This window comes from Triplophysa dalaica, chromosome 10 (genome assembly GCF_015846415.1).
Source record: "Triplophysa dalaica isolate WHDGS20190420 chromosome 10, ASM1584641v1, whole genome shotgun sequence".
In the NCBI taxonomy this organism is placed as follows: Eukaryota; Metazoa; Chordata; class Actinopteri; order Cypriniformes; family Nemacheilidae; genus Triplophysa; species Triplophysa dalaica.
Window position 1 is genome coordinate 18,154,925 of NC_079551.1, and position 18,126 is coordinate 18,173,050.

General features: G+C 40.7%; 1 protein-coding gene across 1 annotated transcript; it reads left to right on the plus strand.

Annotated features, from left to right (window-relative positions):
* Nucleotides 1-430: 430 nt before the first annotated feature.
* LOC130430364 (GTPase IMAP family member 8-like) lies at nt 431-17,806 on the plus strand. The gene is made up of 4 exons (XM_056759452.1): nt 431-552; nt 1,698-1,804; nt 10,170-10,763; nt 15,816-17,806. Exons 2-4 carry the CDS (start codon nt 1,705-1,707, stop codon nt 16,901-16,903), a joined length of 1,782 nt encoding a protein of 593 aa, XP_056615430.1. The 5' UTR covers nt 431-552; nt 1,698-1,704; the 3' UTR covers nt 16,904-17,806.
* Nucleotides 17,807-18,126: the final 320 nt, after the last annotated feature.

Consider the following 18,126-nt stretch of genomic DNA (forward strand, 5'->3'; position numbering starts at 1 on the left):
TCACATGATTTCAAGGAAACAGTGTGGTTGATTTGGTGTGTAAAAGCTGTTTGCATGTTCATATCGTTGCCTTGGAATTATAAGATTCTATCTGACATTTTTTGCAAAAATTTGTTATTCACATATTCTTAATCTCTGACAATTTACATTATGTGTCGTATTTGTCTTTATGTTGTGTACATTTTGGGACAATGTCAAATGGAATGCGAGAAAGCACAATATCTCAAAAAATCTCAATATCTCAAAACTACTCATAACGCAGATAGAACCTTATAATTACACAGCATTGATATGCAGATATAATCAGTAAGTAAATGCAAACAATTGCAAGATTACACAAGAGGGTTTTCTTTTTGTCACGTGATTTCAAGAAAATCAGGACATGATGCAGTGTTGGTAGAGGGATCATATGTCATCAAAACACCGTGTGATTGGATAGAGAGCTGTCTACTCAAGAATAATTGTTAGCGCAGTGCTGTGCAAAGCTAAGAGCTTTCATTTTAGCAACTTAGAATTCAGGAGCTTAACGGACTGAAACACAGATACACTCAGGTTTGACCATATTTTTACTTGTTTGATTTATTTGAATTTTATCGGTTTGTTTTCATCATTCATTGTCTAAGTATATATTTGAATCAAAAAATCCTGTGTGTACGTTAATTAGTTTTTTATTCTTTCCAAGTTATAAAGAAGCCCATCTTTGACTTTTAATTTTATTGTGAAGGAGGTTCTGATGCAATTAATAGTTTGAATTGAAACATACTCCGCTTACTTTAAGTGTTACAACAATGCAAAAACAGATAAGTTTAAAATTACATGTCTATATTGTGGTCTGGAACAACACAAGTTGTGTTAAATTTAGATGTACAAGCTACTTTAATAACCAAATTGTGTCAGATAATGTAAGACACAAATGTGTCTTTTGAATAATTGTTAATATGTGAAAGGTTTAGCAGGTTAGTTTAAAATGTTTCCAAAGTGAAGTCAATGTTTTTGGTGATAGAGTTCTCTGTACTGGGGCACTGAAAATTATTTTACTGATTTTACTAAGTGATGTGAACAGTCTTTTAACAAACACATTTGTTTGCAGATTGTTTTAAGGAAGGATGAAGAATGTAGTGAGTTTTTTCAGTTACGAGTTAAGATAATAACACACTTGTCTTTACTGAAACCAATGTTCTAGACAGCATGATAATATAATTTATGAAAATCCTTTTAGAGATGTAGTGTACTTTGTGTTCCTCATTTAGGGTAAACTGGATTCATTTGGTTGCTCACGTCCAAACATGTTCACTTTGCACCATGTCACATGATTTCAAGGAAACCGTGTGGTTGATTTGGTGTGTAAAAGCTGTTTGCATGTTCATATCGTTGCCTTGGAATTATAAGATTCTATCTGACATTTTTTGCAAAAGTTTGTTATTCACATATTGTAACTCTGTAACAATTTATATTAAGTGATGTGTTTTTTCTTTATGTTGTGTACATTTTGGGACATTTTTTATAAAACAAAAAGATTTTTGTTTTCATCTACAAGTCAAATTTAATGCAAAAACATTTAAGATTAATGTCTCAAAACTGCTAAGAATCCCAATAGAACCTTATGATTCAATGTCCAGTGATGTCTGAATTACTTTCCTGTGTGCTACAATACTTTTGTTTCTTCACTGTATTTACTAATTTAACTTTCTTTTTAGTAAAATCATGACAAATCGAAATCAAGTCAATGATATGGACTCATCTGCTGGCACAGACAGTGGATTACTTAATAAAACTAATGCTAGTTCATCAGACAGCAGCGTCTGTAAGTAAACAACAATATTACAATTTTTGGTATTGCATTATATTTGTTCTTGTGTTCCTGTTCACACATATTCTATAACAGTTTTTGGGTGTTTATTCTAGACATGATATTTCCAAATTTGACCATTGTTTTAACTGGAAAAACTTCAGTTTTAAGTAGAAATAAAATATGTTTTTATTAAATTTGTACAGTATATATATGTTGTGTCGGTGTAATGTAACAAAGTTCAGAAACAGCATGTTAAGATAATCAACCAATTAGGCTAAATTAAACCCAGAGGTGTTGCAGCCATTGAAAAAGTAGGGGGACAGCTGTCAGATTATGTGACCTTCAAAGGCAAAACAAATTATGCACATCAATTCTACACAGAACATCTATTGGCATTTTAGAGCACCCTAGTGTCAATTTTGTGAACATGTCATGATAGCAAATAGCCTACCATAGTAAACATTATTGGATCACACTGCCTTTACCATTTAACCAACTTTATTTCACAATTTGAATATAAAATGATACGTGTATATATATATATATTAATGTTTAATTCCTTAAAACATTGCCAAGTGGTCACAATTAAGCAAACATTGCTTTAAAATATTAAATTCCCCTTTTCTCAGACGAATCTCAATTTTATACATTCTGGAGAGGTCAAGCTACTATCCTCCACTCTGTCAGTGATGCGACAGGCTGCTTTCCTACAGACCAGTTCAAGTTACGAACACAATCGTAAACATAGCAACAAGCATACACTCACCTAAAGGATTATTAGGAACATCATACTAATACTGTGTTTGACACCCTTTCGCCTTCAGAACTGCCTTAATTCTACGTGGCATTGATTCAACAAGGTGCTGAAAGCATTCTTTAGAAATGTTGGCCCATATTGATAGGATAGCATCTTGCATATGATGGAGCTTTGTGGGACACACGAAGCTCCCGTTCCACCACATCCCAAAGATGCTCTATTGGGTTGAGATCTGGTGACTGTGGGGGCCATTTTAGTACAGTGAACTCATTGTCATGTTCAAGAAACCAATTTGAAATTATTCGAGCTTTGTGACATGGTGCATTATCCTGCTGGAAGTAGCCAATGAAATTGGCATGAAACTCGAGGTGAGACATGGACAGAGAACCTGGAAGCAGACAGCGGGTAAGGGTAAACAAGACATTTAATGAATAATACAAAACAGGAAACAAAAACCCATGAGGGAGTAAAACAACATAACATAAAGGGTACCAAGAGGAGCAAAGACTTACTACACTAAACTAGACTAGACAAGACTAAATATTACATACATAAACTATGACCAACTAGACTTACACTACAACACCAGGGAACAAGAACTCACCAACATGGATGGGATTCACATTAAACCTTTTGTTGAAGATGTACAGCACGCTGCTATTCATTGGCATGATCACATCAATATTTCTAAATGGGAGTTCGTGATAATTGCCATCGATCAAACAGGACACAAAATCCATAAACTGTTGATCTTCCCTCAATAACCCAATCTGTTCACCATGAGCAGTCTCAGGAAAATCCACCTTAAACTGTTGCTTCCACAGTTCCTCCACCTTCATTACAGAAATCCTATTCACCATTACAGGAGATTGGTCAGCAACATCTTCATCAATTATGGCCATTCCTTTTAGTGGTCCATTAACCGTACAGTAGGAGAACTGGATTGAACAGAAATCATTGCACAGACAATAGCTGACTTAAATTCAGATTGCTTGTTCAAGGTGTTTGCTTTTTCACGTGGGAAAATATGAAGATCTGGAGGTGTAAAGTTACATATAGTACAAGTACTTCTTTTCCTGCTGTCTCTGCTGATATGTCCAGTCTGTAAACAGCCAAAGCATATTGCTTTCAGGAAGTCCATCTTTTCTCTGTTACCTTTTCTGGATAGTTTGTGACATACATTCAGGGTATGTTCACCATCACAAAAGAGACATATTTTATTGTTTAACGTCTTTTTGTGTTCATTCGCGTCGGACATTGAACCAATAGTGGTAGCAAAACTACTTCTGGGTATTGGCTGAATAATTCTATTTTTTTTCTTCTATAGTTCCACTAAGAAATGTATCCTGGATATTACCCAACACAGGATCTGAAATAATTTCTATTGAGTCTCTCAATAAAGTCTACAATATCAGAAAAGGTAGTCTGACTTTTGTTTCGTTCCTTTAACTCATCTGCAACAACTCTCCATTTATCTCTGAGCTTGTAAAGAAGCTTTGAGAGAATGATCTGCATGTTGGTAGTGTGGTTTAACTCATTCATTTAGTTCATGCTTTCCATAGCATTGCAACAGCTCCTTAGAAATAGACCATATTCATGTAGAGCCTTCGCATCCTCTGTTTTGATAGCCTTCCATGAAAGAGTCTTGTCCATATAAAAGGAAACTATTTTCTGTCATGATTCCACCTCACCTTGTCAGGTATTTCTTGTTCTAGAGGTGGAATCATACAGGATCCTCTGTTTCATGTGGGAGAGAGGCGATTTCTTCTCTCTCTGGTCTGCGTCATCGTTCCTACCCTCCTGTTTCCTAGTTTGTGTTAATTAGCTTCCTTTGAGTGTTCATACCCTGCACCTGTTCCCTCTTTAGTTTGTTCCCTTTAAAACATCCTCATGTTCATTGTCCTGTGCCCGTTCATTGTACTTCTTGTACCTAGTTGTAGCTTTTGTGCTTTCGCTGTTTCTTGTACCTGTAGCTCTATGCTAAGTTGTTGTTCCTGTTTCCTGTTCCCCGTGTCTTAGTAAGTGTCAGTTTTATGTTCATATCAAGTGTTTGTGTTTTCATAGTCTAGTGAGTCAGTGTCTTTATTTATATATATTACCCTAGCTTGTTTTCCCCCTCGTGGGTTTTGTTATGCCTTTTTGTCTTGTTTTTAGTACAATAAATATCTGTTAACCCCGTCATCCCTGAGTCCTGCCTGAAATTGGGTTCTACCATGAGTTCCCTTTCTGTCGGTCTCTCGACGTTGTGTCGAGAACGACAGATGGGGGTTCCCCCTTGAGAACCAATCAACTCTGACTACTATAGAAGAGGCCAATGAAATTTGCATGCCGGGCTCCGCCCCCGGACATCCGGTATAAAAGGAAGCAGGCGTGCAGCATTCACTTACCTTTTGTTCTTCAGAGCCTTCGCTCATGACTACGAACAGAACGAATTCAATGAATTCTACGACGTGTTGCAGCGGATCGTCCCTACCTGCAGCGACCTTCCCCAGGTTCCGATCTTCCTCACCCGAGTAAAACGGCCCTCCTGATGGCGCTCGCTTCCTTCAAGAGGGTAGAGGACCTCTGAGCATCCTCCGTGTCCCCGGACTGCCTTGAATTCGGCCCTGGAAACTCTCACGTTATCTTGAGACCCAGGCCCGGATGCGTGCCCAAAAAGTTCCCACTACTCCCTCCCGGGACGAGGTGGTGAACTTGCAGGCGCTCCCCATCTAGGAGGAAGACCCAACCCGATTCGTGTTGTGTCCAGCGCATTGCGCCTCCACCCGGACCGCACGCAGAGCTAAAAAAGCTCTGACCAGCTCGGTGTCTGTATTGGAGGACAGCAGAAGGGGAAGGCTGTCTCCAAGCAGAGGCTGGAGCACTGGGTCGTGGATGCCGTTACGACGGCATTCCGATCTCAGAATCTCCCATGCCCATTGGCAGTGAGGGCTCACTCCGCATGGGGTATAGCCACCTCCTGGGCACTGTCCAGAAGCGCCTCCCTAGCAGACATCTGTTGAGCTGCGGGTTGGGCTGCGCCCAAACACCTTCGCAAGGGTTAACAACCTGCGCATAAACCCGGTATCAGCCCACGTCCTACGTGGCGACACGTAGGACTGGCATCCGGGGGGGCGTATGCCTGCGCAAGCACCTTTCCACCCTCCAGTAGGTTGGGTCAGTGTGCTATCTACCTCTCTTCTTACCCAAACATATGGCTAAGAATAGGTATCTCACCAACCTCCCTTCTTACCCAAACACTGGTTAAGAACAGGTATTCCATCCATCACTAAACGGGCACACCCTGGGGACTGGCTGGGCAGAGCAGCCTTCCCCCTTAGGCCGGGATACCATGTGAGCTATCACAGATAGCTCTAACCGGACCTAGTGCTACCGGACGTCTGTAACACCCCCTCCGTGGGCTGTTCCGTCTGATGTATCCTCATGAGAATGGTTCCCACTCCTGGTAACCCATGAGCTTTCCCCAGGTGGGCCTCCACCTCGCGGTTAACTACTCAGTCCGCACGTTCCATGCGTTCTCCTCCAAGGACGAGACCATACCTATATCCACCATATTCCTCCCCACGGGTAGGAGGTGGCCTCTGCAGCGCATTCCTGATTAAGGAAGTGGTGCTTACCCGGTGTAAACCCGAGCCGGACGGCCTCTCGCCAGTAGAGAGCTAAGGCCCCGTCCGTGAAAGGTTACCGGTCAGGGCTGTACCCATCTTTCTCCTAGAAAGCTCTGGAACCCCACGACCACCACACTGGAAGGTTACAGTTTCGCAAAAGCATCGAGCTGACACGCCCAGGCTTGTTACCATCGCTTCGCTAGAGATTGTGACGCGATACAGCGTTGTGGCGTTTTCCATAGGCAACCCCATCTGTCATTCTCGACACAACGTCGAGAGACCGACAGAAAGGGAACGTCTTGGTTACTTATGTAACCTCAGTTCCCTGATGGAGGGAACGAGACGTTGTGTCCCTTATGCCACAAACACGTATCGTATTCTGCTGCAGTCGTGAGAGGCTCTCAGGCTCTTCAGAACAAAAGGTAAGTGAATGCTGCACGCCGGCTTCCTTTTATACCGGATGTCCGAGGGCGGAGCCCGGCATGCAAATTTCATTCGCCAAATTTCATTGGCCTTTTCTATAGTAGTCAGAGTTGATTGGTTCTCAAGGGCGAACCCCATCTGTCGTTCTCGACACAACGTCTCGTTCCCTCCATCAGGGGACTGAGGTTACATACGTAACCAAGACTTTTTCATGACAATCTTCACCTCATCGCCAAAATTCTCCTTGAGCAAAGTCTTGCCCTTTAGATAGCCTTGTAATGGAGTCAAGTGTCGGCAACTTCAAACAAGTTCTTTTGGCTGCCTTCTTGTATATTGCTCCCAGAAATGCAAGCTATCTCCTGGGCTGTCTGCTCTTTTTTCCTCTACATCATTAATTGAGTGAAGGAACTAATACAAGCGTGATTAGATTAGATTATATTCAACTTTATTGTCATTACACATATACAAGTACAGTGTAACGAAATGTAGTCTAGGTCTAACCAGAAGTGCAATTAGCAAGTGCAGGATATACAGTGTGATAAATTAGTGCAGTTATTGAAGTTACAGTGCAGTAGATGAGGTAATGCAGTTATGAAAGTTACAGTGCAGCAGATGAGTTGATGCAGTTGTGAAAGTAATGGATCTCAATCAAAGTAAGGTATTTCTCTAGGGGGAAGTGAAGACAAGTTATACTGTTTAACCAACAGGTAGTTATTTCACTTTGCTTATCAATAAGCTGATGCATGTTTGTATATTCAAAGGCCACATTTTTTTCAAGCAATACAAAATAAAAATGGTAAAAGTTCACCAATACTATTTCATAAGTAAACTCTGAACTTGAGTTGTGAGTTTATTTGCGGTGCGAATAACAAAGCATACAAAACAAACACAGAAATAAATGTTATATGTATGCCTAGAGTCAGAGGTGCCGCCAGAAATTCTGGGCCCTATGGAAACCCAAATTTCTGGGCCCCTACATTTTTTACAGATAAAATTTAACCTACTAAACATGCCCTGTATACTTAAAAAAAGATACTTAGCACATTGCATAGTTAAGATGTCTAAAGATGAGTACAAGGCCTACAACAACAAGAAAAAAATATAGAATATATATGTCATTTATTATCTCAATTGCAATTTTAAGCACAACAGAACATTATGTCCACATATGGACAAATACTTTACATGACGAGCTTTAGCTGGGTCAAACTGCTCAATCAGGAAACATCACTTACAGTAGAACTAACCCGTAATAAAATCAGTCCAGGAATAAAACTAGCTAGGCCAAAAGGGCTCAAAATCAAGACCCACCAGGAGTAATGCCAGGCCTAAACCAGTCCAGGACTAAACAAGTACTGAACCAGACATCAACTGTTTGTTATCCAGGTCTAACAAAGTTATGTTTAACATCACTTTATAATGGCCCAGCGTTGTGCCTTTCTGCTGGCAAAATCATGTATCAAATCATCAAAGTTCAGCTTTCTTGCCAGTTTGCTTTCAATGGATAGTATGGCAAGGTGACAAAGTCTATCCTGCAACATAGCAGCCCTCAGATAATTTTTTATCAGTTTCAGCATACGGAATCCTCTCTCCCCACCAGCAATGGTCACAGGCAGTGTGCAAAATATTTGCAAAACTATGCAGACCTGCCCAAAAATAATCTGCAGCTGCATCTTGTAAATGCTGTTGAGCAGATTAATTGGTGACAGACACCCTGGGAAAGTGGCCCTATATATAGAGTTGAGGTGTCTGACTTCATCTTCAAATTCACAGCATCGATCGTAGCAGCATCACTGTCACTACACAGAACACTTTTCCTTTTTGAAGCGTGTAGATTACTTATGGTTTTGCAAAGTTATCATCATGTGGCGAACACAGTAGATAAGACGTGTTTAGAGGCTTCAATCTTCGCGAAGTTTAGCGCTCATGCTCACTTTGTTCGGCTGAGACGGGGGACGTGGGAGGAAGGAGGACGTGGGTGTGCAGCAGCGGCTGAATCTGTGTCTACGAGACATGATAACGTCCCGGAGACAGCAGAAATAAGTTTTGGGAGACAGGAATAGGGCAAGCTACCTTTCTTTTTGAAAAACTGTGTGACATACTGTCGACTTTGGCGTTCTCTGTCTTCTCTTTCCTTCTTTTCTTTCCGTTTTTGATGCCCTGACTTGTGATGTGACATGCCTGCGTGTGTCACTGTATGCGCTGCATCATAACAAGTCCAATAAGCAAGAGACGCTACACTAGCGATCGTAGCTCGGACATGCTTGATAGCATTGCCCTTGGAAACCTAGATGCTGACAAGCTAATCAGCGTGTGCGCACCTGTTGTGCATTTTCTGCTATCGGTCTCACAATTGCTGTGCCTGTTGTCAGATCTTTGTTTGCTCATGTTTGTCGTTCCTCTAGCGTATCTGTTGAGCCTGTTTCGGATCTGCCTGGAATTACTTACCTTGCTAGGAATACCAAGCTGCCGCTGGATATCTCTTCGGTGGTTCGACTGGTTCACTGTCTCGAAATGTCCATGCATCTGAGATCTACTGACCTGCTTGACCTTCTATTCCGTTGTCTAAACTTCTATCACCAATTTTGTAAATAAACTGTGCTTCACTTGCAAGTGCCTCACTTGGTCATGTGGCTTACCATCTATAGTAAAGTCATTCATATTTTCAATGAATATTAGGGATTTTTTTTTTTGATAAAACATTCTTATTAGTTTTTGATACTGTTTAAATTTTTATTTTGCTTGACAACAGGGGGCAATGCAGCACCTCTACTTCCCACGGCTATGCCTCTGGGTGTATAGGTGGTGGGAATCCTGTGGGGCTCAAAAACATTTACTACTGCAGAAAAGGGAGCCCAGCGAAAAAAGTTAGGGAACCACTGCCTTAGGTGGTGCTCCAAGTGGTCATCTGACACACGCTCAAAGAAACACACAAACAAACACTGGTTGCATGTTTCCATAGACCTCCTTTGATATCAAGCTTATGATTATATTATATCCCCTAATCCTAACCCTCTCACAAACCGTTCAGTATTTTTACATTTTAATGTATGCATGATTTATAAGAATGGGGACCCCACAATGTGAAAATCTACTGGTATTACTATCGTTGTGGGGATATTTATTCCTCACACCGTGATGAACACCAGTTCACACACACACACACACACACACACACACACACAAACACTTGAGGTGACTTGTGACCAAAACTCACAAAACCTTCAGTATCCTGTGTGAGGAAGCTACACAATAAGTGTACATAAATAAATGTACTTTGTCAGTTACCTGCCTATTCATGTGATTTTATTAATTTTAGACTTGTCCAATTTGGCCTGTTCTACAAAACTTTAAACCTCTGTTGCACCAGTGCTTTGTGCAAAAAAGTTTACGTACAGTCCTGGCATCTTTTTGGCTGAGAGAGTAATAGAAGTCTGGAAAGCACCATGAGCAGTTGTGTAAGATGTTCACACAGCCAATTTGATATTGGTGCTGATAAAGTAAAAATATTAAAAGGAATATAATGTGTAAATTATTCTGTGAAGTCTTATAGTTTCTTATTAATACAGTTTTCACTGTTATGATTTAGTTTCAGGTCACACAACAAAAAGGAACTCAGGGTTAAACTTGGTGTTACTGGGGGAAAAAGGAGTCGGGAAAAGTGCATCAGGAAACAAAATACTGGGACGACAAGCTTTTAAACTCACGAATAATGACAAATCAGGCACACAAGATGTGGTAATTCAATCTGGGACGGTTAACGGACAGCAGGTCATTATTTATGACACACCAGGATTCTGTGACCCAGAGAAGAAAGAAGATGAGATTCAGCAGATGATAAAGGAAAAGGTTCTCCAGAAATGTGAATCAGGTCTGTATGTGTTTTTCCTGGTCATCAAAGCTAACAAATTCACAGCTGATGAGGAGGAAACTGTGAAGAAGATTGAGAAGCTCTTGGGGAAAAACCACTTAAATAAAACCTGGATACTCATCACCAGAGAAGATGAACTGAACAAAGAAAACAAGACAATAAAAGATTTCCTTGATGAAAATGAGATTCTGGAGAAAATCATTCAGAAATATGATCTGAGATACCACGTGTTTGACAACAAGAAAACAGAACCATGTGACCAAGTTAAATTTCTGCTCGCAAAAGTTCTTCAGAGATCATTGGGGTTAAAGGGTAAGCCTTAAAGTTCAATGTTTTTTCATTTTTTTTATTTGTGTATCATATAATTACTACAATTATGTTTTTTATAAGGTTTTATCCGAATAAGTTATTTACACCAAGCTCCCCAGCCAGTAAAGTTATGTTCCTTAGACAATCTGTTCCACCTGAGGACCCACTGCTCTGCATATTTAGTGTCTCTGAAACACTCAGTTCATGGATTTTCCCTTATGAGATGGGGCTCAAATTGTAAAACTTTGTGTAGATTTCATCCTTATATTAAGATTTTACACCAAAACCACCCTGATTCCTGTTATAGATCCTAGTCAGGGAAGAGTTTCTGTACATTTCTCTCCCCCCCATCTCCTTCCTAAATAACCATATATGCAGTGTTGGGTGTAATTAGTTACTAAGTAATTAGTTACTGTAATTTAATTACTTTCCCCTTGAAAAAGTAAAGTAAGGGATTACTCGTATGTTTTCTGTAATTTAATTACAGTTACTTTTGGTGTAATTAAACTAAATACTTTGTGAAATATATGCGTGTGCAATGGTGTAATTGACATCAAAATTCAAAGTCTTACTTTAAAATCTGTGATTTAATGTATAATTTTCTCACCTTTGTCATACTTTGATCAGTTAATAATATTATTTATTATTAATTATTATATTATTTCATGTCTATCCTTGAATCACTTAACTAATCAAGGTTGATGTAGGATATAGAAAGTAATTAGTAATGAGTAACTAAATACTTTTTGGACAGAGTAATTTGGACAGTAATCTAATTACACTATTGAATATGTAATGAGTAACTAGTAATTAATTACTTTTTCAGAGTAACTTACCCAACACTGCATATATGATGCTTTCAACGCCTAGTTTTACTATGCATAATGTCATCTGCATATCATTTCCATATGCATATTCCCATCCACGGTATGAGACATTTGGAAGATGTGAGCCAATGGACTGTATAAAAACTAAATCAGCAGTGTCCATTATAATATCAAAATGTGATCGTTGATCAATGTTCTCAATAGAACGGTTTCATATACTTTAAATATTTTAAAAGAACAGGTGCTAAATTTAGTTTAAGAGGAATTATAATGCACCTCGAACACCTCGCTGTCATTAAAACATTAAAACGCAACATGCCACAGGAACGTGTTCAAAAGCAGTGTATGCTGTCAAGGTTCAGGGTGAGGTGAGGACAAAGGTCCCAGACACAGACAACGGGAGCAAGACATTTAATAATGAATACAAAACAGGAAACAAAAACCCACGATGGGGTAAAACAATGTTACATAGAGGGTACTTACAGCAACGTGACGAAGACTAAATAAACTAACAGGACTACACTAAAATCATTTTACATACTACAGAAGACTAAACTTACTAACATGACAGGAACTCACCCACAAGACACAAGCAATGAGTGTAAATGACAATGAACAATAGACAATGAACCAGCACAGGACAAGAAACACAAGGTCAATAAATAGGGAGAATAATCAACAGGGGACAGGTGTGGGGCATAACTAATTAACAGGCAATAACGCAACAAAAGGGCGGGAAACACAGACCAGACTCAGAGAGAGAGTATGGTGTAAAAAGAGGCCCAAAAACCTCTCTCTCTAGAAGAAACAAGGGAATCCTGTTCTGGTTCTGCCACAAGACCATGAAACATACGACAAGATGAGGCAGAACACTGACAGCAAGCACTATAAAAAAAATACTGTATAGTATATTTGCACTTTTTGTTTTACTTTTAGATGTAATTTGAGAGTTAACTCCATTTATAAAAGAGTGGATTTTTTTGTTAAATGTGGGTATAAAAGGGAGAACAGAGATAAAATCATTCTGACTGTATTATTACTTCACTCACACCAGTAAAAGGGTGCGTACAGATTGCTATAATGTCCGTGGGTTCACACGTTTGTGTTTATAAATCCCAATTCAGATATTTCTATGCCTCTTTTGTGCATACACAGTGTTTATAAATGATGCCCCTGATATGATATGGGTGTGTTAAATAGCAGAGACAAACAAAATGTGCACACTTGCAAAAGTGGATTAAATTAAGTATGTCAACATATCCCACATGAAGTTTATGACCCTGATGAAATGAGAACGTCTTGGTTACGTATGTAACCTCAGTTCCCTGATGGAGGGAACGAGACGTTGTGTCGAGAACGACAGATGGGGTTCGCCCTTGAGAACCAATCAACTCTGACTACTATAGAAAAGGCCAATGAAATTAGGCAAATTAAATTTGCATGCCGGGCTCCGCCCCCGGATATCCGGTATAAAATGAAGCCGGCGTGCAGCATTCATTTACCTCTTGTTCTGAAGAGCCTGAGAGCCTCTCACGACTGCAGCAGAATACGATACGTGTTTGTGGCATAAGGGACACAACGTCTCGTTCCCTCCATCAGGGAACTGAGGTTACATATGTAACCAAGACGTTCCCTTTCTGTCGGTCTCTCGACGTTGTGTCGAGAACGACAGATTGGGTTATCTATGGAAAATGGCACAACGCTGTATCGTCACAATCTTTAGCGAAGCGACGGTAACATGCCTGGGCGTGTCAGCTCGAAGCTTCGTGAAACTGTAACCTTCCAGTGTGGTGGTCGGGGGGTCCTAGAGCTTTCTTGGAGAAAGATGTGTACAGCCCTGACCGGTAAACTTTCACGGACAGGGCATTAGCTCTCTACTGGCGAGAGGCCGTCCGGCTCGGGTTTACACCGGGTGAGTGCAACTCTTAATCAAGGGTTCAAGGGGAGTCGCTGTCCAGAGCATCAGCTCTGAAGCCAAGTGTGGTTAAACCAGTGCTCCTCTTCCTTGACCTTGCACAGTTCTGTGGGGGGAAGGTGTGCTTCCGCCGGTCCCGTGGTCAGCTGTGCGCCAGGTCATCCGTGCTGAGGGGGGCCTCGGTCAGGGAGTACCAAAGCAGACAATAGTTGGTGTCGCGGGAGCAAAGAGGTCTATCTGTGCCTATCCGAACAGCCCCCAAATGAGCTGGACCGGGGATGGAGTCGCCACTCTCCGCAAGGCGTATACTGATGAGAGAGCGCGTCGGCTGTCTGGTTCAGTTTGCCTGGGATTTGTGTGGCCCGCAGGGAGCGGATCACCTGCTAACTCCACAGGAGTAGGCGTCGGGCAAGTTGTGTTAGCTGCCGTGAGCGTACGCCACCCTGGCCATGTACGCTATGGCTGTCGTGGTGTCCCGGAGGACCAACACGTGCTGGCCCTGCACTAGAGGCCGGAGCCTTCTCAGCGCGAACAGCACAGCCCACAACTCAAGGCAATTGCATGCCAGCGCAGACGGAGGCCCGTCCAGCGCCCCGCTACTGCGTGCCCGTTGCACACTGCACCCCACCCCTGCAGCGAGGCGTCCGTCGTTACCACGACGTGCCTAGTAACATGCCCGAGGGGAACCCCCGCCCGGAGGAAGGTCATGGAAGAACAAGAGGTTAGGGCGCGTCGGCAGCAGGGCGTCATCACCATGCGCCTACTGCCGGTGTGCCACGCTATCCTCGGAACTCAACTCTGTAGCCAGTGTTGAAGCGGTCTCATGTTCATCAATCCAAGGGTATCACCCCCGCGGAGGACGTCATGTGTCCCAATAGCCTCTGAAATTGTTTCAGGGGGACCGCCGACTGCCTGAAGTGTTCCAGACAGTTTGTAATAAATCTCCATAAAAGGGAAGGAAGGAGTCGGGAACCGGCAAACATTTAAACAGATTTAATACAAATAATAACAGCCCCTCACGGACGACCGCCGGCGAACAAAACAATAATACAAAACACAAGAATATTAATATAAACTTAACATGTGTCCGGGCCCGGTCCTCTCTCTTCGACGGTCCGGTCGCTCGTTCCTTTTATATGCTCCCAATCTCCTACGTGACTCGAACCACGGTCTCGCCCCGCCTACTCTACTACACAGTTCAACAGTGACTGGGCGCGGACAGCTGCGCCGTCATGGTGACAGAGTTTAGTTCCATACCAAGAAAGAGGATGTTCTGCACTGGGGAGAGTTTGCTCTTTTCTCGGTTGACCTGAAATCCCAATCGATCTAGATGCCGGAGCACCAGGTCCTCTGTGTACACAACAGATCTCACGAGTGTGCCAGGATAAGCCAGTCGTCGAGATAGTTTAGTACCCGCACACCATTTTTCCGAAGGGGAGAAAGGGCGGCTTCCACGATCTTCGTGAAGACGTGTGGAGACAGGGACAGACCGAAAGGGAGGACTCTGTACTGATATGCCCACCCCTCGAACGCGAACCGTGGGAACGGCCGGTGTCGAGGAGATCGAGACATGAAAGTAAGCGTCCTTCAGGTCGATTGCCACGAACCAATCCTGACACCTGATAGATGTCAGGATGCACCTCTGCATGAGCATCTGAATGGCAGCTTGTGAAGGTAATTGTTCAGGGTACGCAGACCTATGCGGCGCAACCCGGCGTCTTTCTTGGGAATGATGAAGTGTGGGTCGTGACCCACTGAACATCTTGGTTTGAGGGACGAACTCGATGCCAGTTTTGCCAGAAGGGGGGTGACCTCTACCCGAAGTACGGAGGCGTCCCTGCCTCTGACAGAGGGAGAGATGATGCTCTGAAACTTGTGAGAGTCTCTTGCGATCTGGATCGAGTAACCATTCACCAAATTTCATTCACCAAATTTCATTCACCAAATTTCATTCACCAAATTTCATTGGCCTTTTCTATAGTAGTCAGAGTTGATTGTTTCTCAAGGGCGAACCCCATCTATCGTTCTCGACACAACGTCGAGAGACCGACAGAAAGGAAACATATGTTCAACACACACTTTCAAGAATTTAGGGAGTTTAGACTTGGTACTTTGAAATAAAAACCAAACATTTGAGATGCTACGTCATACCTTTGTATTTGCAAACAAGCAATTATTATTGATTAAAGGGCTATAACTAAAGTACCATAAAAACATTTTGTAAAATATATATAACCATTTCCATAATGCAACTCATGTCATGTCATGTAGCCTTTAACAACATTCTCAATAAATATATGTGTTGTTTTTTAGCATCCGAAGGAGGAAGGCTTGTCAGACGGATTCCTGAAATCACAGCAAGCACTGACAGTGTTTTATCTAGAAGGATTGTGCTGCTAGGTAAAACTGGTTCTGGAAAGAGTGCAACTGGAAACACAATACTGGGACAGAATGAGTTCGAATCTGAGTTTAGCTCAGTATCAGTAACTACTGAATGCATAGAGAAAAAGGGCATAATTTTAGACAGGAAAGTGTCTGTAATTGATACTCCTGGAGTTTTTGACACAGAGATAAAAGGTGAAGATTTAATGAAGGAGATAGCGAAGAGTATTTATATTTCCAGTCCTGGACCACATGCTTTTCTCATTGTGTTTCCTGTGAATATTAGGTTCACTGATCAGGAAAAGCAGATCATTCAACTTATTGAAATGTTGTTTGGTGAGGATGTGTCAAAATACTCCATCATTCTGTTCACTTATGGAGATCTGCTAAAACACCCCATAGATGAAATCATTAAGAAGAGCAGTAGATTAAGACACCTAGTTCAGCAGTGTGGAAACAGATATTATGTCTTCAACAACGAAGATCAAAATAACAAAAAGCAGGTCAATGATCTACTGCAGATGATTGACAGAATGATAGAGGAGAATGGAGGAGGTTACTACAGTAATGAGATGTATGAAGATGCTTTAAAATTTAAACAAGAGCAAGACAAGATTAAACAGAGAGAGGAAGATGAGAGAAAACAACAAGAGGAACATAACACAATGGGAAAGATGAAGAAAATGTTAGAAGAGCTTAAGGACAGGAAATCCGAGCTAGATGAAATCAAGGCAAAAATAAACGAAGAGAAGAGTAAACTAGAGGAGACTGTGAAACTGACTTCAGTAGCACAGAGTGACCCTGGATTTGAGAAATTTTATAGTCACTATCAGAGTAGGTTCAGTTTTTCTGCTTTTTTACTTGGTCACTCGACTTCATTTGCTTTTGGAATGATAGGATGTGCTGTTGGTGGACTTCTTGGAGTTGTTGGTGGCCCTGGCGGTGTCATTATTGGTGCAACTATTGGTGCAACTATTGGTGCAGCTGTTGGTGCCTTTATTGGTGAAAAAATTGATTAAAAAAATTATCTAATAGAGAATAATCTCTGAACTTTGGTTTATGCTCTGTAAAAGTTACAGTAACATTAGTAAAGTATTTTATCGATATTATACTTTGTTGCTTAATTGTTACTAAATGTAAAACATATATTCATATATAAGTTATCCATTTAAGATAACAATAGGATAATTAGATAAAATGTTAGTTTTGTCTTGAAAAAACATGTTTTTTTGCAAAATTATATTTTTGACTGCTAAACAAATTTCAGACATTTAAGCATACTCTTTCAGATCAAAAGTTTTTATTTTTGTTTTCTGCCCTCTAAAACTGTTTTAATTGAGTGTTTGTAAGACACATTTATTTTAACAACAAAAACCAAGTACAAATATAATTGCGCATTGCTGAATAATAAGAAAATTGCTGGTTACTAATACAGGGGATTGTCATTGAATACATATTTAATGCTGAATAAATATTCAATAAGTGTTTGATCCTCAAAATATTTACTGCTTTTACTCGAAAAAATTTTATTTTGCTTTTTAAGACATGAAGTCTTGTGGATTACTTTGATGATGGTTTAATGAGTTCTTCTGTGTTTCACTATTCAATTCATTATACGTTTGGAAGAGCCAGCATTCTGATTATTAATTCTTACTGTATTCATCGGAAGCAAGGATGACATGTACATCAAGGATGCCATGAGAGTTAATACATTTGGGGTGTAATTTCAATTTATGGTGAACATTTCCTTCAAGGTGGCGGTCTGGATTGATGTGTGGACCTGGGTTCTGTGTCAGCATTTGATCTGTAGGCAAAGCTGTTCCTATGTTTCAAATCAATAATCTATTAACACATTAAATAAACTTCTCAATGTTGTCATGATTCATTTTTCCAAAGCATTGTGACTTTTTGTTGGACTTGTGAACAGCTGTTTATGAAATAAAGGTGAATGCTCATCATGAGAACTGCTTATTTAAATGTTCACTTGCATTACTATCATCCAGTAGGTTTAATAAAAAAACTCCAAAGTAGCAATGTTTTTATGACTCTCTTGTGGGCTACAACATGTTTCTGGCTAAGTACTGGCAGAGTCGTGTAAATTACTATGAAAAGGTAATTAATAACTAGTTGCTTATTACATATTCAGTAGTGTAATTAAATTTCTGTAGAAATTACTCTCTCCAAAAAGTACTTAATTTCTTATTACTTTCTATATCAACCTTTATTAGTGAAGTTGTCATGT

Coding starts and splice junctions, on each gene's coding strand:
- LOC130430364 (XM_056759452.1), top strand. CDS start 1,705: ATGACAAATCGAAATCAAGTCAATGATATGGACTCATCTGCTGGCACA. Junction 1,805..10,169: donor TTCATCAGACAGCAGCGTCT/GTAAGTAAACAA, acceptor GTTATGATTTAG/TTTCAGGTCACACAACAAAA. Junction 10,764..15,815: donor GAGATCATTGGGGTTAAAGG/GTAAGCCTTAAA, acceptor GTTGTTTTTTAG/CATCCGAAGGAGGAAGGCTT.